At 46.5% G+C, this 24,483-nt stretch overlaps 1 protein-coding gene across 1 annotated transcript in view; it reads right to left on the bottom strand.

The window, feature by feature from the left end:
* Nucleotides 1–24,483, bottom strand: part of MDGA2 (MAM domain containing glycosylphosphatidylinositol anchor 2) — a 188,856-nt gene that overhangs the window by 26,519 nt on the left and 137,854 nt on the right. Inside the window, exons 9-10 of the mRNA XM_041409992.1 lie at nucleotides 14,509–14,778; nucleotides 3,973–4,121 (exon numbers count right to left, since the gene is read on the bottom strand). Coding sequence (XP_041265926.1) covers nucleotides 3,973–4,121; nucleotides 14,509–14,778 — 419 coding nt within the window. The remainder of the gene's footprint in view (nucleotides 1–3,972; nucleotides 4,122–14,508; nucleotides 14,779–24,483) is intronic.

Raw genomic sequence — 24,483 nt, 5'->3', positions numbered from 1 at the left:
GACTCCACCTGGTGCCAGAGGGAGCCAGAGGTGGTTGGAGCAGCTGCAGGAATGGAGCTGCTCTGGGATCTCCAGGTGAAGCTCCTGGAAAAGCACAAGGATATTTATGGCTGTCCAAACTGAGCTCCCTGAGGCAGGAGCTGGATGGGGAGGTCCAAAAGTGGTTTTGTCTGGGTGGATAAACTTCCAGGAGTAGAGAAACCCTCTGAGGGGCATTTGGGACCATCTTTTTGCAAGCTTGGAAAACATTTTCTTGGAACCAGCTGCCCAAGGAAGTGCTGGAGTTGCCAACCTGGAAGTGTGGATGTGGCACTTGGGGACACGGATCGGATTTGATGGTCTGAGAGGGCTTTTCCAACCTAAACATTCCGTGATTGGAGACTTAATAAAATCAACTCCTGGACTGTCAAAGGATGGGCAGGGAATACACACAGGGATGCTTGGAAAAGGACAAAAAACTGGAATAATCTGGGTCACTGATTCCGAAGCCATATCCAAAAATGCATTGTTGAAATGCAAAAATGCATCCATGAAATGCATGACTGTTGGAATATTCTTCAGAGGGCTCTTAAGGAGATGGGAAAATGTCCCTACTGTGCAGGAATGTCTTGGCAGACCTTGGAACATTCCCTGGCAAGGTGAGGATGACCCAATCCAGGCAGTTCCCCTGATGGGACACTAAGGTTGTCCCCATCCTTCAGCTCCAGATGAAGGGCTGTGCTCAGCAGTGCTCCCAGGAATGGAAATTCCCTGTGCTCCACACTTCCTTTTCCACAAATGCTCCATGCAGGAGGATTTGGAACCTCCTGAGCTGCCCTAGCATCCAGGCCAGGCGTCCGGACAGTGCCACATGTCCCAGTTTTATGGCTGATTCCTTTGGCCACCAAATAAATCCCAAAGCAAATCCCAGTGTGCCACAGGCAGAAGAAGTGAGGTCTCACCAGGAAACTCAGAGCCCGAAGGCTCTCAAAGACAAGTCCAGGAGCTGGACTCGATGGTCCTGGTGGATCCCTTCCAGCTCCTTTTCCATAAATGCTCCAAACAGGAGGATTTAGAACCTCCTGAGCTGCTCTAGGATCCAGGGGTTCTGATGGTGTCACATGTGAATTTTATGGCATATTCCCCACGGACACTTGAGGAGACCTTAAATCCCATCGTGGATGGGCAGGGACACCTCCCACTGTCCCAGGGTGTCCCAGTGTCCAACCTGGCCTTGGGCACTGCCAGGGATCCAGGGGCAGCCACAGCTGCTCTGGCAATTCCAGCCCAGCCAGCAATTCCCAGTTCCCAATCTCCCATCCATCCCTGCCCTCTGGCAGTGGGAGCCATTCCCTGTGTCCTGTCCCTCCATGCCTTGTCCCCAGTCCCTCTCCAGCTCTCCTGGAGCCCCTCCAGGCCCTGCCAGGGGCTCTGAGCTCTCCCTGGAGCCTTCTCCTCTCCAGGGGAACATTCCCAGCTCTCCCAGCCTTTCCCCACAGGAATTCCAACTCCCAGCTCTGAATTCCTTAAGTTAAAATCAGCATAAATTTAATTTTCAGCATGATCCATAAATATTTCCCTGATCCATCTGAAGCTCAGAACCAGTTTTAAGCTGGCAGGAGCAGACCTGGTCCAAACCTCACCTTGCTGTTTGCAAACGCAGCCTCAGAGCTGTGAAGAAGCAGCACAGGAGGAATCAGCCCCGAAAAGTGGAAATTGGGAATCACAGCTATTCCTGCTCTAATTTAATTTCCCAATGCCAGGAACCTCAATGAAAAACGTGTCCCTGCATGTCACAATCTCTTTTTTTTTTTTTTTTGGCCAAACTTTTCCTCCCTCATTCCACAAAAAAACCACCAAAGCCTCTTTAGATTTCCAAAATCAATGCGTGCAGTGAAATCTTTGGGACAGAAAATGTTCCCTTGGAGGAGAAAGATTAAAATCTTTTATGGGAACAACAGGAGGAACATTCCAATAAAAATGTGGAGTTCCAACTCTCTCTGTTCCCTTACTGAATTAATTGCCACAAATGTAATTTCTGTGACTGGTTCTGAAGAAAACTTTCAATATTTTTCATGCCCCAGAGCAAATCCAATGGATTTGCTGGAAATTCCCAGCTTGCCAACATGTTCCCTTTTGGAGCAGATGTGATCCCCATGATCCTGAGAGAAGGAATCTGCAGAATTCCTGCTCTTCAGGTTGGGTCTGAAATAAAACAAATAATAAATAAATCCATTTCTCCTGGGGAACTTTAGTTCCCATTTTCCCATCTTTCCATTTTCATTCCATAGGCAGAAAAGTGGCAATTCCCTATTTTTGTGATTCCTCTTTTCTCCCTTCCTGGCTTCCCAGATTTGTCAATAAGCCAAGCCTAATTATTTTATCAAATAATATTTATAACATTATTTGTGATGATTTTTTTGGAATTCTCCTTAACCAGTGCTTGGAATGGCAGAGGTTTTCCCTGTGTCCTGTTTTCCCAGCACTGGATCCTTCTCGGAGTGAGGAATTTCTCTCAATGCCAGTGACAGCAGAGAAGCAGGATGTGACAGGAATGTGTCACATGGTTCTGTGACTCAGCCAGGCTTCGTGGGATATGGGGAAGGAATTCCTGGCTGGGAGGGTGAGGAGAGGCTGGGATAGAATTCCCAAAGAAATGGGGCTTTGGGGCATCAAAATGGGAGTATTTGGATTAGGCTGACATAGAGTAATTCCCTTAATTACATAAATAGATAATTAAAATGAAATTAAAATTAAATGGGAAAAACAGCTAAAATTCCTAGCGCAGTTAATTCCATCAGGAATTCCTTTCCTTCAGCTAGTTCCTTACAGAATTTCCTGATTCCTCCTGGGGCCTGGGACCCCCGGAGCCGATTCGTGCCCAGCAATGCCAGGAGCTAAACACGGATTAAACATCCCCGATTCCATCTCACATTCCTGGGATTCAGGAAGATCCCAGCTCCTGGGATCTTCTGGAGCTGGCACCAGAGCCCTTCCCTGGCCGTGTCCCAGGAACTCCACAACTTCCAGGGAAGTCGCCCAAGCCCAAATCCCAATAAATAAAACATCAAAATTGAGGATTTGCTTTCCAAAGCTCATCCCAGTGGGAAATGTGTGGGATAACAAACGATTTTCTTCCTTATATTTTCCAAAATATCCCTCCATAAAATTCATTTGAATCCTTCCACTCGATGTCCCACCCCAATTATTATTCCAGGTGCTGAATATCCAAAGAAAGATTTTCCGGATCAATATTTGAAGGGAAAGCTCAGTGGGAAGCTGTCAAAATTCCCGAAAATTATCAGCTGGATGCTCCCAAGAAAGAAGGTAAATGGAGAAGGATGACTTGGAGGAGGATGGATTGTGGAAATGGACAGGGGAAAAAAAAACCTAATTAAAATGAAGTAAAAATAAAATAAAGTAAAATGAAATGAAATGAAATTAAATAAATTAAATTAAAATTAAGTAAAATAAAGTAAAATAAAAGAAAATAAAATAAAAATAAATAGAAAAAATAAAACTAAATGAAATAAAATAATATAAATTTAAAAAGAGAGAATAAAGAAAAAAGTAAAATAAAAATAAAGTGAAATAAAAATGAAATAATAAAATAAAAATGCAATAAAATAATAGAAAACAAAAATAAAATAAAGGTAGAATAAAATAAAATACAAAAATAAAAATTAAAATCCAATACAATGAAGTTTCAAAAGTAAAATGAAATAAATTGAAGCAAAATAAAATAACATAAAATGAAATTAAACAAAAACAAATAATGTAAAATAACATGATGGAATGGAATGGAACGGAACAGAATAAAATAAAATAAAATAAAATAAAATAAAATAAAATAAAATAAAATAAAATAAAATAAAATAAAATAAAATAAAATAAAATAAAATAAACTACCCAGAGTTCCCTTACAGCCCAGCTGATGTCCCGGAGCCCAGGCGGCTCCGAAGGCAAACCCCGCGCGGGTGCTCCCGGCCTCACCTGGCGGATTCCCAGGCGATAGGCCAGGATCCGATCCACGGCGCTGGGATTCATCTGCGTCCACTGCAGGCTGTAGGAATAGACCCGCGGCCGGTTCTGCCACAGCGGGTTGTACGTGTCGTAGTAGAATTCCGGGGCGTAGGCTTTTCCTGGGGAGAAGGATGGAGTTAGGGAAAGCACTGATGCCTCAGGTTTGGATTTTCTATTTTCAGGTTCTGAGCTGCTTTAGTGTGTGGGGCTGGGCTCCACATCAGGGCATGGTGAGCTCTGTGCACAGAGCAGGGAGACAAAACAATTCCTGCTCCAGCTGGGCACCAAGGACAAATGATCCAAATCTCAGCCCAGGAGTACAAACCCCGTGGGCTGCAGAGAGAAAAACAAGCAGGATGGGAGTGCAGGGGCTGAGCTGGAATTGGACACTGAACTGCAATGTGCACATGGAGCAGAGCTGATCCCAGGGAGAGACCCCGGGAGCGCTCGTGCATTTTGGGACCATTTGGGTTCATCTTGGCTGCAGCCCTGGCTGGGCTCTTGTGCTGCCCAAGGTGGATCCATGGAGGAGATCCTTGGAATCAATCCCTGCTTTATTCTGCAACTCCATCCAGCCTCTGCTCTGGGGCAGCCTCCACAAGCCATCACCAGAAACCATGGAATTCCCTGGCCCTGCAGCCAGAGAATAACTCAGCCAGCCAAGAATTCACCCATCCATCGGGAAAAGGAGGGAAAACACAGGGAAATCATCAGGAAATAACTTCAGTTGGGCATTCCCAGCTCCAAGGGCTCCAACTGGAGCCACCCCTCATTCCCAGGATCCAAGGTCTGAGATCCAACTGCAGCCATCCCTTCATTCCCAGGATCCAGGGGCTGAGATCCAACTGCAGCCACGCCTCATTCCCAAAATCCAGTGGTTGAGGTCCAACCCCTCATTCCCAGGATCCAGGTGTTGAGATTCAACTGGATCCAGCCCCTCATTCCTGGGATCCAAAGGCTGAGATCCTACTGCAGCCAGCCCTTCATTCCCAGGATCCAAGGGTTGAGATCCAGCTCCTCATTCCAAGGATCCAAGGCCTTGAGATCTTTCTACTTTCATCCATACTTTTGCTGGGATTTGGCAGTGGGAATAATTGACAAAGGGCTGGAAAAACCTGGGAAAACATGGCCTGCCTGTCACATGCAATATAGGAAGGATATGGATTCATTACTCCCTTCCCTTAACTGGGATTTCAGGAGTTTGTGATGAAACAAACACTAAATTTAGGGATTTTCTCCTCAAAATGATCCCTGACCCAGGTGGAAATAGAGAGGGATGAGAGGCATTTCAAATTCCAAATGGGACAATTTCCATCAGCAGAAAAGCCGTGAGAAGAGGAGGAAAAAAATGCCTTAAAAACCCCCAAAAATGCAAAGGAACAAAGGCAAAATCCTGGGAATAAACAGCAACATGGCACCTATTGATCCAGCTTTTCTCTCTGACCATGCTTTTCTTTTCCAAGGATAAAGAGCCCTCTTAGCCAAGATATTTTTCCCAATTGCCCAGGGAAGGAGTACCTTCAATTAGCCCAGAGTGGAGGAGCAAACAGCAATATTCCAAGCAGAGGGAGCAAAGCAAAACCGCTGCTGGAAAAAAGGGAATGCAGAGGGAATGAAAAGGGAGCAGCGGTCGAGACGATTTGTTTTCCTTGTTCCTGAGAAGTGGAAATAATGGGAAAAGCTCATGCTGGATGCAAATTATCCTCTTCCCACTCCCACTGCTGTTGGATATAATGGGATCTCTGGGGGGGACTGAGAGGAGCTGTAATGAGCCACTTGTCACAGGAGGGGCACTTGAACAACACTGGCACCTTTGGGGGAATAATGAGGCACCGTGACGAGCTGCATTATCCCAAATCCCTGTGAAAACAACACCGGGAATGGAGAGGCTGAAAATTCAACAGCACAACACTCAGAGCTTGCCTTGTAAACTTCGGGAAGCGGGGACATGGTTTGGAGTGCAGGGAAAGAAGAGGTGGCTTCTGGAAGTGTGGGAGTTATGGGGAATCTGGAAATGTCCCTTGTCCCCAAATCCCTTGGCTCTGGATCTTGGGAGAGGAGGGACCTGGAGCTCCTGGATATCATCCAGGGGAGGGACGTGAGGATGTTGGTTTTGTGGTTTTCTCTGAGGCTTCCCAGAGCTTTGAATGGAAGCAGGAGTTGGGTTGTGTCACACAGCAAGTTCAGCTCGTGGTCAGGAGTCTGGAGGTTGGCACAATGTGGATTTTGGGGTGGGAGATCATTTTTAGCTGGGATGACAGGAATGTGAGAGGTTTCTGGGATCTCAGCACTTAATGAACAGCAAGTTCAGCTCGTGGTCAGGAGTCTGGAGGTTGGCACAATGTGGATGTTGGGGTGGGAAAGTCGTTTTTAGCTGGGATGACAGGAATGTAAGAGGTTTCTGGGATCTCAGCAATTAATGGGTTTCCCACCTCAAAGCCCAGGTGGTCCAGAGTTTGTGGAGTTTCATCCTTGGGGACCCTGTGTCCAGCTCTGGGATCAGCAGGACAGGAGGGACCTGGAGCTCCTGGATCTGGTCCAGAACAGGGATGTGAGGATGAGGAAGGGCTGGAGCATCTCCGTGCCCAGGCAGGGCTGAGGGAGCTGGGGCTGCTCAGCCTGGAGAGGAGCCCCAGCTGAGAGGGGCCTCAGCCTGGGTGTCCCACTCTGTCCCTGTGTGTCCCTGGATGTCTCTCTTTGTCCCTAGGTGCAGGGCCTTGGGGGGCAGGGATCCAGGAGCAGCCACAGCTGCTCCGGCAATTCCATCCCAGCCCCTCCTCACCCTCCCAGCCAGGAATTCCTTCCCAATATCCCATCTAAATCTCCCCTTTTCCAGCCTGAAGTCATTCCCTGTGTCCTGTCCCTCCATGCCTTGTCCCCACTCCCTCTCCAGCTCTCCTGGAGCCCCTTCAGACCCTTCAGGGGGCTCTGAGCTCTTCCCGCAGCCTTTTCTTCTCCAGCTGAACATTTTCAGTCGTGAGCATTTGTTGTGCAGAATTCAATCCCTCCAGGCAGTGCATCCAAACATCCAAACATCTTTCACCAGCCCTGTACCAGTGTAAGGTCAGAAATGGGATGAAATCTCTGTGGCACTGAATTAGAGAAACCAAGCAAAGGGAAAAGTCTCTTCAGCTGTTCCATCCCAAGCTCCACCGGGATCTAAAAGCTGGGGAATTGCCCTGAACAGAAGTGGATTGAGGCATTCCCCTTTTTCTGGCACTCCAGGCCTTTATCCAAAGTCCCTCTCTCTCTCCCTGGGTTTGAAGTTGTTCCGAGCAAGGAAACAACATCCCCCTCCCAGCTCTGCAATCCCCCAAATTCCCATTCATTTACCAAATGGGCTGAAGTGTCCTAATACAGAATTTCCAAGATCATTTGTTATCATCCCTTGGGATGGAAATCCAGGAGGCAGAGTTCTTTCTCTCCCAATCCTCCAGATTTTAGCAGATCTTAGTGCTGGAGTTTGATTTCTCTCCGATAAAAGGATCCCTCTCTTGGTGACCATTTCCCACCCTGCCTTCAATCCCGGAGCTGTTTTCCACATTTCAAGAGGATTTCATTGTTGGCTCCATGGTTTCCTCAACTTTTCAACATTCCCTGAAGTGTTCCCATCCCTTTCATCCTCAGATCTCAGACAATACATCTGGCTGAGGATCAGCTGTTTCTGACACATGAATGTCTCTTCTGTCAATTTGTAGCTCCTAAAATCTGCAAAAAATCTGCCTCCTTGAATTCCATGTTCCTTATTTTTTAAGACTGGGGAATTTTTAGTTTTTTTTTTAAATAAAAGGAAAAAGGTTCAGCTGGTCTCTTTTAGAGAAAATGATCAGCCAGGATTCCTCATCCTGTGGTCCATTGGGATCACTCAGCCACTTTTCACTGAGGAAAAGAATTTCTTAAAGGAATTGTTGCTGGACTGGGCACTGCAAATTCCAGCTGGGATGAGAGCAGAGCAGCACAGGGATCTCAGCAATGCCACAAGTGCCCCAAACCCTGTGTCCTGAAATGTCCCAGATCCCAGAGGGTGGGATTGGTGTTGGCTCCCTCCCTGTGCTGCAGGGACAAACAGTGGGAATTGTGTGGACACTGAGCATTCAAGGAATCATTTCCTTAATCTGTTTCATCCTTATTTTCCCATCAAGTTCTGCCAATTCCTTGGAGTTTTGAGAATTGCAGCAGCTCTGTCCCATGTTTGTGGCACTGCTGGTGACAGAGCTGGCTGTGAGCAGCTCCTGCTCTATCACATTCAGGGAAAGGAAATAAAATCAGAGATTTATAAATGCTTCCCCTTGTGGCAACCTCAGCTCCAGCCCTTTCCATCTTTACCATGCTGGGAGAGCATAAACCCTAAATAAAACCTTGCATTTAACTGTGTGAAATAGTGGGAGATACTGAATTTATGGAAAATGCTGCCCCTTCCTGTGCTCTGCTTTATTCCAGGATCTCTATTTTACAGAAGGGTTGCAGGAAGAATGAGAAGATGTTTTGTTCTTTATTTCAATTTGGGAAAGGCAATATCTGTCTCCTCCTGGATCTGCTCCTCATCCCAATCCTGCAGCTGGATCATCCCAGTCACCTCCTGCCTCCCCATAACCATGAAAGCTGAAAATCAGGGAATTATTTGGCTTGGAAGGGACCTTAGAGATGTTTTTTTTTCATTTGTGGCCTTCCCTAAATCCTCCAGGAATGACTTCCAGGGCCTTGCCTGTCCTCCAGGAGTGACTTCCAAGGTCTGGATTGTTTGGGCTGAGCAGCTGAAGACACTTGAGCAGGACTAACGTTAATAAAGTCTATTCATATTAAAATATTAATAATAAATAATCCCCCCAATAGCTGGAGGAAGCAGCTGCTCCAGGGAATTCCAGGGACAGACAACCCCGTACTTGCTGCTCCCACTGGGAACTTGGGGATGAGACTTTCCCACCCTTCCCAGAAAAATCTCTTCCCAAAATATTTTCAGAATTATGAATTGTATTATTATGAATGATTATATTTATGAATTATGAAGTGTAACTTGCAGGGAAGGGATGATTTGGGAATAAAACGAACTTTTTTATGCCTAATTGGGGCACAAATTACAATTTATCTGAGGTCTGTCCATCTCCAGTGGGTTTAGAGGTTCCCATTCCAGACACAGAAACCCAACACCCCAAAGAAAGAAAAACGTGGAATGCTCCAGTGGCATCCATGAGATTCCTTCTCAAGGTGTCCGTCCCGGCCTCCTCCCTTTCCCTGGGGTTTTCCCGAGGATCCAACTCCTCCCCAGCGATACCCAAACGTGACATCTGCTGGCTGAGCCCTGCAAGAGCCGCCGTTCCTGCAATTCCTGCTGCTCCTGCTCGGGATTCCCGATCCCTCAGTCCCCACCCGCCTCCAGGAGCTGAACTCCAGGAGTTCCTCAGCTCCATTTCCATCACTCTGGGGCTCTGAGCTCTGTGGTGCTGCCTTGAAGGAGAAAGAAATCCAGTTTTAGTAGGATCTGGAGATTCCTGCTTCCCACACTGGGATGGGTGAGATTTGGGAAGCTCCCATTCCCAGATATCCTGTGGTTTAAGTTGCCCTGGTCAAGTTTTTAGGACAGGACAGGATTTGCTGCCAAGGGCTTGGCAAAACTTCTCCTCTTCCCAATCCTCCAAAACCAGGCAGGAATTCAGCAGGAATCAAAGTAACACCCAAGCTCTGTGTGCCTTGGAAAGGATCTTTCTTGCTGGACATTTTTGGGAGAGGCTCTGTTGGAATCTCCAAGGTTTTTCATTAAAATAAAAAGCCCCTTCTCCTGGCAGATGAATGGAAAAGGATTTTTGCACTGGTGCTGCTGCTCCAGTTGGAATTTTAAAGCTCAGACAAGTGGCAGCCACAGCTTCTCTGGGATTCCTGTTCCAGTGGGAATTTGGAAATGATTCCAGCTCCATGTTGAGGACCACGGTGCTACAAGGAATGGTGGCAGGGACACAGAACAAACACTGAGGCAGAAATTCCTGGAGAGGTGCCTGATCTTATAGGGCATCATTTAGTTGTGGTTTGGACAAGGCAGGAAAAGGGAATGTCCCAGGGAATTGGGAAAATGAGGGGATCATCAGCAGATCCAATCCTTTATCCTTCATAAATGTGGGATGAACTAAGGAAAATTTCCCAAAGAGAGGACAAAACATTCCTAAATCCTCTAAATCTGAGTTTATGCTGACTTAAATCCATGGAGAGAGTTTGCCATGGGATGGGGTGGATATTCCACTCCTGGAATTGTCCAAGGCCAGCTTGGATGGGGCTTGGGGCAACCAGATTTTATTAAGAATGTCCCTTTCCATGGCCTTTTCCAACCCAAACCATTCCATAATTCCAAGATCTTTCATGGAACAGGTACATCCATATGAAACAGGGTGGGGACCAACCCAACCCAGGGTTTGCTGTGCTCCATTTTGCCACTTAAAATATCCAAAAATTAGGGAAAACCTGGAAAACCAAAATATTTCCATGTGTTCTTCTCCTGGAAATGTCTGGAAGATGCTTTTCATTAGAGAAAAAATGAGTTTCCAGAGAGCTCTTTCCAGAGGTGGATTCTGGGATCATCAGAAGGAATGATCCAGTGTCCATCTCCTCAAATCCCAGTTTTCTGGGAGAAGGGAAGGCAGGAGATGTGAGGTGCCTGAGTGTCCCATGGATTAGTGGTGGAAGGTTGGAGTGGATCATCTCCGAGGTCTTTTCCAACCTGAATTATTCCTGGCACCACCGGAACGCTGCCATGGATGGGGACAATCCCTTCCAGAGGTATTGGCAAGGAAGGAATGTTTGGATTGTCAGGTTTGTCAGCTCTCAATTCTCTGATCATGAGCTAACAATGAAACCCTCCCAATTAGCCCTTGATTGGCTTGATGTCGCACTTGGCTGGAAGCGCTGACGGGGTGATGTAAGACAAAGTAAATAATTAAAGATGAGCTCATTAATTAACGCAATATCCCACGGCAAAAAAATTCCACAGGCCAGAACAACACGGAATTAATATTCCAAACTGCCTTCCCTCGCTGGTGGAATCAGGAGTTGGTTGATAAAAGGAATTAAGTCCATGGAATAACATTAGAGCTTTGTTTAGTCCTACCCAGGGCTGTGATGAATAATTGAAATTTTGAATTTTAATATTAAATCTATTGCCCTGCTAAGCCAGCCCCATCCACTATGGACAGAGATTCCTGGTGGAAATTCAGGAAGGAATCCCACACGGATGTGTACGCAACCCTGATTAAAGAATTTAATGGAGAGGGAACAAAATATTGTCTAAAAAAAAACTAAAAATCCCTCTTTGGACACAACTCTGGGGACAAATTCAGCCCCAGCAAAGAAAATTCCAGCTCAAGGGGGTCAAACTTCCCAAAGAGAGGAGAAATTTTAAACCAGGACTTGTCAGGCAAACTCAGTTCTAGGTAATCCTAGTCCTAAATGGCTCCCTAGGGACACAGAGAATCATGGAATTGTTCAGGTTGGAAAAGACCTTTAGGACCATCAGGTGTGCCTGTCAATCCTCCCCCCACAGTCACCACTATCCCATGGCCTCAAGAGCCACCTCCATGGATTTTGGACAATTCCAGGGATTGCGACTCCGCTGCTGCCCCTGGCAGTGTTTGACAGCCCTTTCCATGAGGAATTTCCCCCTGATATCGGACTTCAGCCTTCCCTGGAGCAGCCTGAGGCAGTTCCCTCTTGTCCTGACGCTTGTTAATGATGCAGAATAAGAATAATGAAGATGATGAAGTGGAAAGAGAAGAAGGAAGGGAGGGGGAGGAGAAACAGGAGGCAGAGGAAGGGGGAAAAGAAGAAGATGAGGAAGAAGAGAAGAAGAAGAAGAAGAAGAAGAAGAAGAAGAAGAAGAAGAAGAAGAAGAAGAAGAAGAAGAAGAAGAAGAAGAAGAAGAAGAAGAAGAAAGAAAAAAAGAAAAAGAAAAAGAAAAAGAAAAAGAAAAAGAAAAAGAAAAAGAAAAAGAAAAAGAAAAAGAAAAAGAAAAAGAGAAAAAGAAGAAAGAGAAGCAGAAGAAGAAGAAAAAAGAGATGAAGAAAGAGAAAAAAGAGAAACAGAAGAAAAAGAAGAAGAAGAAAATCTCACTTCATCCCTTCTTTGCAAACTGGGAACCTGCAAAACACAGAGACCAGCCCACGCTCCCTGGAGAAGCCCACGCCACAGCGAAAAAGCTGCTCCTGTGGTGTCCCCAGCTGGCCAGGCCGTGACCCAGCAGGGCTCAGGTGCATCCTGGAGGAACCTCTGGCACCTCAGCAGCTGCTTCAGGGAGGGAGAAGCTCCCTGTGCTCATCCCTCCTCCTCCAGCACCAAACCCTTCCTCAGGGAGGCTCCTCAGCCTCTGCCATTCACGGATCTGGTTTGATTTATTTGCTCCCAGCCCTGGCAGGGTTTTCCGAAGCCACAGCCTGGAATGGACTTTTGGCTGCTCTCTGGATATGATCTGGCCCTGAATAAAATCTCGAGGTGGTGAAGCCGTAAGGAGCATGAACTCAGCTCTGCTTCCCCACAAACACAATTTGCCTTGTCACTTCTTATTTATTTTGAAGAGACTGGCAGGTTACATCTGCCTCATGTTGGCCCAGATGCTATAAATTAACCCCTTTTCCATGTGTGATTTATTTGGCTTTCATCTCCTCCAATCTGGCTCAAAATATACAGGGAAAAAAAGGAGATTTTGCAGGCTCGGGGGTCAGAATAAATCTTTCAAGCCAGGCTGCGTGAAATGCTGTACTGAAAAGCTTTCTCTGAGCATACCAATGGTTTTCTGCAGACCCAGTCCAGCACATTTCTATTTTCCTGCATGAAAAAACAGAAATAAACCAGCTAAAAATGGGTTACAACAACCCATTATTCCCCCCAAAACAAAAGCTCCACACAACTGCCACATTCCTGCCTTGCGGTTATTTATTGGGCTTTTTTGTCCAATTATGCCTAAGAAGTGCCCCATTTCTTGTCTCTATTCACATTCCCAGTGAAATCCAAGCCTCCTTTTTAACCATTTCATCATTTTTTTCAGCTTTTTCAGTTCCTTGGGGCTTTGACTCCATCTGTGCTGCTGAGATTTGGGAGCACAACACAGCCACTGCTCTGAGAGCAGTGGAAAAGAATTTATTTGCTAAATAAATTCAGTTTTAACTTTAAAAGACTAAGAAAAGTCAAAGTGTTACTTCCAGCATCCTTAATCCACCTTAAATTAGCAGGATGGGATGAACCCTAAATGAGCACAGGGAGGGGTGGGAAATGGGAAACATCATCAAATCATTTTAGGACTCATTTTCTGTTTTGTGGTTTGCTAAAACCACTCCAACTTCCCCAATCCTGGCAAAATAATTGCCTTGGAATAACTTTCCACAGTCTGGGATCCAAGTCCTAACGAATAGATTGAACCAAATTTTGCTCATTTGAGACTAAACAATTTTTCTGGTGTCCTTCAGAGCTGCCTTTGGTATTAAAATCCCAAGATTTAGAGAAGTTGGTGGATGTGAAAACCCCTCCAGCAGGCTCTGAATGGTGTCAGCCAAAGGTTGGATCCCATTTGGAAGGAGCAGAACCATCCAGAGCTGTGGGATTTGCTGTGTTCCCACCACATTTGTGCTGAGAAATTCTTGCTAAGGAGATGTCATTCCCATCATATTGATTTATCTCCTGGCTACTCCCAACCCGGAGATTCCAAAGTCAAAATCTGGGAATCTTCCTTTTGTTGCTTGAGGTCTATCAAGCCTCACCCAACAAAACCCAAATGTTGGAACCCAGGACACCCCTCTGGGTGCCCTGGGTGACATGTGCCCCTGTCAGGGGGCTGGGGAGTCCTGATAGGAAGCCAAAGACACTTGGGATTTCGATCTTAACCCATGGAGCAAATTGCCAACCTTGCATGAAGAATCACAAGTCACAGAAGTTTAAGTAGACTAATAATAAATTAATCGCCGGGTGAAAAGTGGAATTTTGGGGATTTTATTCTAGGGGGTCAAGGAGGCAAGGTGGAGGGATCTGGGCATTGTCCTATTCTTCTTCCTTCTTCTTCCCAGCCTCCATCTTCTGGGTGATGGTGGCACATTTGGATTGGTTTAGAGTAGAAGCAGACAACAGTCTAACATAGGTGATAGGTATTGGAAAATAATGATAAATAAAGTACACGTAACTCATAGGATAAAATGCAGACAGCAGCCCAGGGTTGGGCAGTGTGCCCTTGACAGAGCTGCAGAGCAGACCTCTGCGGGTCTGAGGAAAAATGTTTTAGAAAATAGACAATAAACAACCTTGTGAACCAGAGCCGAAGAATCCCGACTCTTTCTTCAACCATTGGGCTGGGAAAAAGGGACTCTGGGGTCATCCTGAAGGCAGGAAACCCGAGACCCAAATACTCCATGAACACAGTTTTGAAGAAAACCTTCAACCCCCTGGGAAAACCCGAACAAACTGACTAAAACTCCTTCAAAAACCACCCAAAAAAAACCCAAATAAAAAAATCAGACTAATTCCCAGCTCCATGCCTCCTACCTGTGACAAGGAAGCTGCAGCGGCCGGCGCCCGCCTCGTTGATGATGTTGCAGTTGTAGACGCCGTAGGAGTCGCGGGAGAGGCTGCTGACAGTGTACTCCGTGGAGTCCTGCAGGTCGAACTGCCCCGTGCGCAGCACGCGCCCACCCAGGCGCCACTCGTAGCTCAGCACCCGCGTGGGGTACGCCCGCAGCACGCGGCAGCTCATGGTGACACCGCGGCCCTGGCCCTGCCGCAGCTCCAGGAACGCCGGCTCCACCGCCGGGGGGTCTGCGGAGACACAGCCAGGGCAGCAGGGAGTTAGAGCGGGGAAGCCAGGCCTAGGGACAGGATTAACCAAGGTTCTTGTGTGGGAGCTGTCCTAGAGACAGGATTGATCCAGGTTCTTGTTTGAGACCCATCGTAGAAGACAGGACTAACCCAGGTTCTTATTTAGGACCAGTCCTAAAGATTGGATTAACGTGCGTTCTTGTTTAGGACCCATCCTAGAAATCAAGACTAACCCAGGCTCATTTTTAGGACCAGTCCTAGGAGACAGGACTAACCTGGTCTCTTCATTTTGCAGGAGGCTCTTCTTTCTAAAAACTAAAAACTAAACATATTAAAATTTCTAAAAACTAAACATGTTAAACCCAGATTCTTGTTTAGGACACATCCCAAGAGAGTGGATCAACCCAGGTCAGTGTTTAGGGCCTGTCCAAGGAGACAAGACTATCCCAAGTTTTGTTTGGAGATCCTTTGGAACAACACTGAATAAAACCAGTAAGCTTGTCTTAACTCGGACAGTGCCTGGAGCAACCTATGGAACCTGTCCCAGACATAGCAGGGGTGGAATGAGGTGGCTTGGGAGGTCTCTTCCACCCCAAACCAGTCTGGAATTCTGGGACTTTCTCTGGATAAAGTGCACGAGGCAGCAACATCCCGAGCACAGAGCTGAGCTGGTGACTCTGTACTCAGAAGAATAATAAATCTGGGGGATAATAAAAAAAATTATCTGGGGAATAATAAATCTGTGCTCAACGGGGACCTCACGTGTGGGCACATTCCCGAGGCTGCCAGAGCTCTGGGAATGTTTGGACACCAGGGGTGCACAGGCTGGGATTGTTGGGGTGTCTGTGCAGGGCTGGGAGCCAGGCTCCTTCCAGCTTGGAATATTCCATGATTCCATGAACTCCCCACCCCAGCAGCCGCTGTCTGGCTCTACCAAAACCCATCACCTCTGGATCTTTTTTCTCCATTCTGGTGGAGGTTTTGCTTTCTCAGTTCCCCAAACCCAGAACCGCCTGTTCCACCTTAACTCAAACAAAACTGATTTTAAATAATTCACATTCACAGCTTCAAACTCCACCAGAATTTTGATTCCAGCAAAACACCAACAAATAAAATATAACCAACATCCAGTGTGTGCACAGACCCAACTTCCCGCTGCCACTTGCCTTTGGAAAACTTCATCATGGCTGGAAAATAAGGAGAATCCAGCTGAGCAATGGTTCTTGCTAGTGCCAGCACAGCTCGTCAGAGCCAGGAAAACGCATGGAAAACATGTTCCCAAAGGGATGCAAACCAGGGAATTCTGGCTTTCTAAAGAGCTCAGCTCATTTTTTAACCCCTGAGGGGAAAGAATTCCTGAAATCCTCCCATTCCAGAGTGGCACAGAGAGGTTTTGTATCCTTATGAGATGTTTGACATAAAACATTAAAATGTTCCTGCTTTCCTAAGTTTCCCAAAGCAGCAGCTTTGCAGGGAACTGTTGCTTAAAGACAGGAATTATCCTTGGGAAAGAAAATATTCCAGATCTCCACCGTTTTCTCAGGGAGACCTGTGCAGCTGCCTCTCCCAAATCTCCTGTTTTCCTCTCACCACACCATCCTAAATTATTTGTACTTCCCACAAAACTCCCAGATCCTGCTATATAATGGATATCAAAAGAATTATTAATAAAATTTACTAATATTCACTATTTTCCAGGCAATTTTCCACCTTGAGATGTAAGTTGTCCGAGGGGAAAGTTTTCCATGGAAAAGCTGGAAAATATTGGAAAAGGGCAGTGGAGTCCCCATCCTGGCAGGGATTTAAACCCCTGTGCAGGTGGCACTTGGGGACTTGATCAGTGGTGGACTTGGAAGTTATAGGAATGGTTGGATTTGATCTCAGAGGGCTTTTCCAATCTAAAGCATTCCAAGATTTCATGAACTCTCCATATTTTTATGGATCATGATCACAACAAGGCACCCGCTGCTGTTCCTGGTATAATTTGATCTTTATAACAAAGCAAATTTTATCTGAAATAAATATTTGATTTTTAATTGGAAATTCTCTAATTTTTTCCCCCATTCCAGCCAGGATAATTCCATATCCATCACCTCTCCAGCCCTTCCAGCCATACCAAAATACACCTAAAAATCCTGGGAAAATTCTCCCTAAACTTGGAGCCAGACACAGAAGAATCTCTAAAATGACAACAAAAAGATGCTCAAGCAGCATCTGCTGAGGACCCCCCTGATCCTGAATCCCTGAGGATGAGCAGAGGAATTTTGGGACAGGAATATCAGGGAAGCTCCGTGTTTGAGGTGTTAACAAGCCTTTCATGGATAATTTTTCTGTCATTTTCTCCCCTTGCTCATAAATCCTTGGAATTTTTGAACGTCTAAAACTCATCTCTGGTTTGGAATAACGTTCCCTCCTTTGTTTTCCTTGCTGCTTCCACAGAATGCTCCGAATCCAGGGAATGATTTCCCCTCCCCGTGGCGCCTCAGTTTAACGATTTTAACGGGAATTTGTATTCAGGCCCTTCTCTCTTCTCCCCCTGCTTTATTTACTTATCAAGCTACTTTAGCCTTATAAACAGCTTTTAAATGAAACTTTCCCCTGCCTTTAAGGTCAAAAAAGTCTTTAAACCCCACAATTCCCATTTATCCAGGGGCTGATGATCCCCAGTGACAGGAAGAGAAAATTAACTCGGGCTGCTCATTCCTGAATCCCACTTTTGCAGGTAATAACTTTAATGGGAAAGGGAAGGGCTGATAAAAGCCCCAACCAGAGTTAAGAGCTCATTTTTCCATAGTTTTTTTCCATTGTTTTTATAGGATTGTGACTTCCCAGATGTGCAGGAGAAAAACTGGAGTTGTTTGCGACTTCTCAGCGTTGAACTCATTTGCATCAGGTCTTCCCCAAGGCTTTGGCAATTTGATTTAATTTACTTTTTCCCTCCTTATTCCTTTCATAATTCCACTATTAGTTTTGGAAAAATCTCCAGCAAAGCTGCCAAGGGAGCACGGTTCATTCTCTTCCACAATTATCTTTGGGAAGCAAACGGGGCTGGAGTTAAACCAGGCCCTCTATTAATGTTTAATGAAGTCTTTTAGCCTAAGTACATTCATGTTTTAAGGATTAGGAAACAGAAAAAGGAAAGTTCTGGAGCTATCCAGAGGAATGACAGCGAGATGCCTGTTTGGTTTGAACCACACAGCTGCTCCTCCTGGTGAGGGTCAAATCCTGGTTTTTATAGTGGGATTTGTTAAAGAGAAAATTCCAGGAATTTATTTCCACTGTGATGCCCCAAGCAGAGGCTTCACCCACAGGTTTGGCCCCTCCAATTTGCATTTCAAGCTAAACAAATAACGAGTTTTTCTGTCCCAGCTCCAGCAAGGGGAATAATAAATAAATAACAATAAAAAGTGGTGCCTCTGCTCGCTTTCCATTGGGTTTGTGGCCGCTGTTGGATTCACACCACAGGAATGTTATCCAGCACTTCCAAAGCCATCTATTCCCAGAGTCTCCACTGCAGCCACATTTCCAGGTTTTTTAGCTCCTGAGGTGGGTCTGGAGGTGTCTGAATGGAGCCTGGAGCTCAGGACACGGAGAAGCACAGACAAGATTGGATTTAAGAGCTTTGGGAAGCTCCAGTGCACAGGGATTGTGATCCCTGTGAAATGACAGCAGCAATTTTCCAGCCAAAGCTTGGAATAGAGGTATTACACCTTGGATAATGGATTTATTCTAGTGACATGAAACCATCATGGCCAGAAATAGAAAAAAAGCCAATTGCACATCTGGGAGTAAATTAAAAGAGGTGCGCAAATCCATCCTGAAACTGCATTCCAAACCCTGCTCTGCACAGATGTATCCATGGTACAATATTTCATGAAATCCTGGAATAGTTTGGGATGGAAGGGACCTTAAAGCCCACCTCTTCCATGGCAGGGACACCTCCCACTGTCCCAGGGTGTCCCAGTGTCCAGCCTGGCCTTGGGCACTGCCAGGGATCCAGGGGCAGCCACAGCTGCTCTGGCAATTCCAGCCCAGCCAGCAATTCCCAGTTCCCAATCTCCCATCCATCCCTGCCCTCTGGCAGTGGGAGCCATTCCCTGTGTCCTGTCCCTCCATCCCTTGTCAGAACTCTAAAAATTCTCATCATAGACTCCTAATTTTTTTCATCTTATCCCTAGCAAGGTCCTAATTTTAAGTTAGAGGGATTTTGATGGCAACTTTCAGCGTAAAATTATTAATAATTTCATTTTCTTCTGCGTTCTGTGCCAGTCATGCTTTGCAGAAGGATTTACAATGGAAAATCCCAGTCCCCACTCTCAGGAATTTGCTAACTTGGATTTTGTGCTTCGAGTTGTCTCCCCTGTCTGCAGAATTTGCTGGGATTTTCCAGGCTGGTGCCTCTGTCCTGGTTTGGCTCCTTGACAGGGCATTAAATTCTCTGGAAATCCAGATCCAGCCTCACTCAGCAACTCCCAGGTTCCTGAGCTCCAATATTTGTGCTGGAGCACGTGCAACGTTTGCAAGTGATAAATATTCAAATGAGCAAAAAACAAACAGATAAAATAAAAACTTTGGGGCAAAGCTGCACCGTTCATTTCCCTCCATATCTGCAAATCTTGATTTGCTTGATTTGTCCAGCTGGGGCCAGAAGGGGATGGGTGAATAATGAGGAGCTTCCTTAAAAAACCATGAAATGGGAATAATCCATGGGTTTTTAAAAGTGTCTGCTCTTCTGAGCGTCTTTTATGGGCTCTGCTGCTGCTGTTCCTTGGATCTTATGGAATTAAAATTGTCCTGGCTAGAATATAAAACAAGGAACAGCAGTGAGCAACATTTTAATCCTACAGAGCTCACGAGGGGAGCTGTGGCTGAGCTCTGGGTCCAGGGTCCTTCTCTGTGGGCAGGTCCTGGATCCCAAATTTGTCTCTTCCATATCCAGGATTAAGGAATGTCTCTGGAGGAACAGGGACCCACTGGTGAGCTGGGGAAAAAAAAACCCTCTGCACTCATCTTAAAGCATTTTCCAGCTAAAAAATCATGGAGCCAAATGAGGAAAGCTGGAGGTGCTCACCTGGAGAAGGGAAGAATCCAGGGAGATCCTTGCAGGGGCTCAAGGAGAGCTGGAGAGGGACTGGGGACAAGGCATGGAGGGACAGGACACAGGGAATGGCTCCCACTGCCAGAGGGCAGGGATGGATGGGAGATTGGGAACTGGGAATTGCTGGCTGGGCTGGAATTGCCAGAGCAGCTGTGGCTGCCCCTGGATCCCTGGCAGTGCCCAAGGCCAGGTTGGACACTGGGACACCCTGGGACAGTGGGAGGGGTCCCTGCCATGGCAAAGATTGAATGGGATGATCCTTAATATCCCTCCCAACCCAAACCATTCCATGATTCTATTTGGGATCTGGACCAACTCTCCTCCCTTAGGGATCCAGTCAGGGTTGTAACATCCTGGCCCATTCCTGGAGTGGCTCACACCAATATTCCTTTGGAATATTTAGCAGGAAAATAATTTTTTTTTTGCTTATTCCTGCAACAAAAATTCCATGATTTGTGGGGCTGAACTCCCCTGGGACATGAACAGAGCAGGGAAGAGGATGGAGACTGGTTTGGATGGAAGGGGTATTGGAGATCATTCCATTCCATCCTTGCCATGGGCAGGGACACTTCCCACTGTCCCAGGCTGCTCCAGCCTGGCCTTGGGCACTGCCAGGGATCCAGGGGCAGCCACAGCTGCTCTGGCAATTCCAGTTCAGCCCCTCCCCACCCTCCCAGGATCCTTCAAGGACACTGAAATACCCAGGAAGAGAGGACAAAGCAGGGAAGAAAGGTGAGAAAAGCACACGGAGAATTCGAGATAAGGCTCCTATCAGCACAAGAGAAGTGCTGGATTCTGCTCCTGGTTCCCCTCAGGCTGTCACTGACAGGTGGCACTGATCCAGGTGACACTGAGCCAGGTGACACTGAGCCAGGGAACCCCTTTAATGATCAATGGGGCATTTTAAATGCTCTCCCCACTCCTGAAAGCTCTCCCAGAGCTCCCTGCTCTGAGTTTTTTTACTTTTCCACAGTAAAACAAGGGAGCTGCAGCCCTTGGAGCAGCCTCGTGATTCCAGAGAGAATCCCAGAGTAGTTTAGACTGGAAAAACCCTCAGAGATCATCAAGCCCAACCATTCCCAGCACTGCCACGGCCACCACTGCCCCGTGTCCCCAAGTGCCACATCCACATGATTTAAATCCCTCCAGGGATGGGGATTCCACCACTTCCCATGGCCAGGCAACTTTTCCATGGAGAAATTCTCCCTAATATCCAACCTGAACTTTTCCTGCTGCAATTTGAGACTGTTCCTGTTTATCCTGTCCCTGGTTTCCTGGGATAAGAGCCCAATCCCACCTGGCTGCACCCTCCTGTAGATGCCACCAGTGCCACCCACCTCCAGCACAGCTCGGCCAGCCCAGGTGACCTTCACCCCCAGAGCCAGGGTCACCACATCCCAACCACGCCCACACTCCCAAAAAGTGATGGAAAAGGACGTTACAGCCCCAAGTGCCAAATAAACCAGGGAGAAACATGGAAAAAGCAGGCAGGGAGAGGAGCAGAGGAACTGGAAACACCTCGGGGAGATCTCAGCATGATGGCTTGAAATAAAAGGTGTTTTTTACTCGGACAGGGGAGGTAAAGAGATGTTGTGGGGAGAGCAGAAAACACAGAAATGTGCACATAAAACAAATGTATGGACTTCAAACAGCACCAAAATCCCATTTTTACTGCCCTTCTGGACAGTGTTTGCAACAAATTTTATTTGCCTTGAAACAGAGATCAGTTCTCACCTCTGTATTTTATTTCTCCTGTGGACAAGGTCACTTTAGACCCAAACGGGGTTTGCTTTTGTTGATCAGAGCACAGAATTACCAACAAACTCCCCAAATTTCTTTCTTTCTCTGTTCTTGGGAGATTTGGGGCCTGTTTTATGTGCAGAAGTCGAGGCTTTAAGTTAAATTATTCATTTACCTTTGGGCAGGGTGAAGCTTTCATCTCCTTTAGAACCTGGGACTTAGAACAAACCTCAGAGAATGGAATTCATTGAACTGCCCCTATTTTTAAGCAGCCAAGGTCAGGGCTTGAAAATTTGGGGTCAGGGATTGAAACCCTGGAGATGGCTCAGCCTGGGATCCATGGAAAATGAGAGGGACTCAGGTCAGAGCTGGAGGGCAAATTGTCCTCAGGTTCCAAAATAAAAAAAGCTTTGGGAAGATTTAAAGAAAATAGAAAAAAAAAAGTTAGGGCCAGAAGAGAACAGTTCAGAACAGCAGGACATGGGCAAAATGGGAATTTATTGGAGCAAATTCGCAGCCCAGAATTTCTCCCTGACCATTCCTGGTGTCTCCTGAGAAGGACAAGCAGGACAAGGAGCTCTCAGCTGAGGCAGAATGACCAGTTTGGGAATACAAACCCTGCGTCCTTCCCTTCATCAGTGCCAGCATTCAAAAAAGGGATCAAATTATTTTAAAGGAAGGAACATTGAAATTGAGCATTGATGGAGGCACCAAACGACACTGGAACAGCAATGGGATAAAACCTTCCCTGTGGATCCAGGCTGGGAGAGCTGGGAATGTTCCCTGGAGAGGAGAAGGCTCCAGGGAGAGCTCAGAGCCCCTGGCAGGGCCTGAAGGGGCTCCAGGAGAGCTGGAGAGGGACTGGGGACAAGGATGGAGGGACAGGACACAGGGAATGGCTCCCACTGCCCGAGGGCAGGGATGGATGGGAGATTGGGAATTGGGAATTGCTGGCTGGGCTGGAATTGCCAGAGCAGCTGTGGCTGCCCCTGGATCCCTGGCAGTGCCCAAGGCCAGGCTGGACACTGGGACACCCTGGGACAGTGGGAGGTGTCCCTGCCCAGGCAATCACTGGATGGGATTTAGGGTCCCTCCAACCAACCCCAAAGTTCCCCAAAGTTCAGCCCAGTGCGTGGCCACAGGGAAAGAAGGAATTACAACTCCTAAAATAAAACCACCCCATGGCGTTCCCCACTTCAGATGTGTCCTAATGTCCAGCATTAAAGCAAAGCCTTGCCCTGAAATGAAACTGCCCTGAGTAGATCTGATGTAAAAAACCTCAGAGAAACAGGGTTTGAGTCCATTTGGATTTTCCTGGTCCCAAATGCTGAGAATACTTGAATCCCATTTGGAAGATTAAAAGGAATCAGGCCTTGCTCGTCATCTTTGAGCCTGGATTTGCATTTAGGTTCTACTTCAACTAAATAAAAAACTTCACAACTAAATAAATAAATGCATAAATAAGGGATACCATCTCTGTTTGTGGGGCTGCTCTTAGGGCAGATGGATTTATCTTCTCTGTCCAACAATTTCATGCTGAATGGAATAAACTCCAACATTTCCTTGTTTTCCTCCTCCCACAGGAGTCTCTAAAATTTTATATTATTGTTTCAAAGTTTGCTTTCTCTACCCCCACCAATGTTTTACACAGAATTGCCTTTTTGTTTCCAGTAAATCCAGATATTGCTCCTCTCCTCCTTCCAGCTGCTTCCTCTCCTGTTGGAGTTCATCTTCCCCCTCAACCAATTTTATCAAGCCCTGTTTTATCTCCAAAATTGAATTTCCAAGGTTATTGAAGGAATATCTTTTTCTCTCTTTTCATTTCCTCCCCAAACTCCATCAGGGCTCACTTTGGATATGTTTGGGAGCTCTGCATAGTCAGTGGGATTGCCATGAAAAATATGTTGGAACATCCTGAGTTCCCTGTTTTCCTTAATTCTTAATCCTCTGGGATAGTGGGAAGTGTCCCTGCCTTGACAGGGCTGGAACTGGGTGGGTTTAAGCCCCTTCCCACTGAACCATTCTGGGATTCTGGGATTCTTTTCCACATCAGCCAAAGCCCGAGCCCAAGGGACAGAAATCAACCACGTTCCATGATTTATTCCTGGAGCAGGGATCCTGGTGGCTCCAAGCCTCATCCAGCCTGGCCTTGAAGTGGATCCATGAAGTCTGGAGAACTCTGGAGGCTGACAACAACAGTGCCCGTGGTAGGGATGGGACTGGAGGAGCTTCAAGGTCCCTTCTGACCCAAACAATCCTGGGATTTTATCATTTTCCAGTTCCAACAGAGACGTGGAAGCCTTGGCTGTGCTGGATATTTTGCTGGGCTTGATGATCTTTCCAACCTCAGCCATTTGATGGGTTTATGTTTGGTTTTCCAGGTTTCCAAGTCAAGGATTTCAGCTTGCAAAGGATAACGAAACCCAACAGGAATGGGATCCCCAGGGAATGGGCACATTCCTGAGGCTGTCAGAGCTTTAGGAGCGCTTGGACAACTCTCTGAGGGTCAGGGTGGGATTGTTGGAGTGTCTGGGAAGTGCCAGCAGCTGGACTGGAGGATCCTTGGGATCCCTTCCAGCTCAGGATGTTCCAAGATTCCAGGATTATTTCAATAGAGGTGATGCAGAGATGTTGCTGCTTCTCCTTCGTGGCTCCCAATGTCTTGAGTGTACCAAACCCAGCATCCAATGGATCATTCCAGAAATTACCAAGCCAAATGAAACTTCTTGGAATGATTTTACATTGCCCAGACAAATCATAATTATGCTGATGAAACAAATTACAGCAGAGTGTGAATCTGCAGCCTCTCCACTGCAAGCCAGGACCTTCCTAAAAGGAAAAATCACCATCCTTTGTTGGAAAAATCA

The sequence above is a fragment of the Onychostruthus taczanowskii genome, unplaced genomic scaffold, assembly GCF_017590055.1.
Source record: "Onychostruthus taczanowskii isolate IOZ18803 unplaced genomic scaffold, ASM1759005v1 scaffold100, whole genome shotgun sequence".
In the NCBI taxonomy this organism is placed as follows: domain Eukaryota; kingdom Metazoa; phylum Chordata; class Aves; order Passeriformes; family Passeridae; genus Onychostruthus; species Onychostruthus taczanowskii.
Note: the sequence above shows the minus strand (reverse complement) of the source record. Positions and strands in the feature narration are given on the sequence as shown.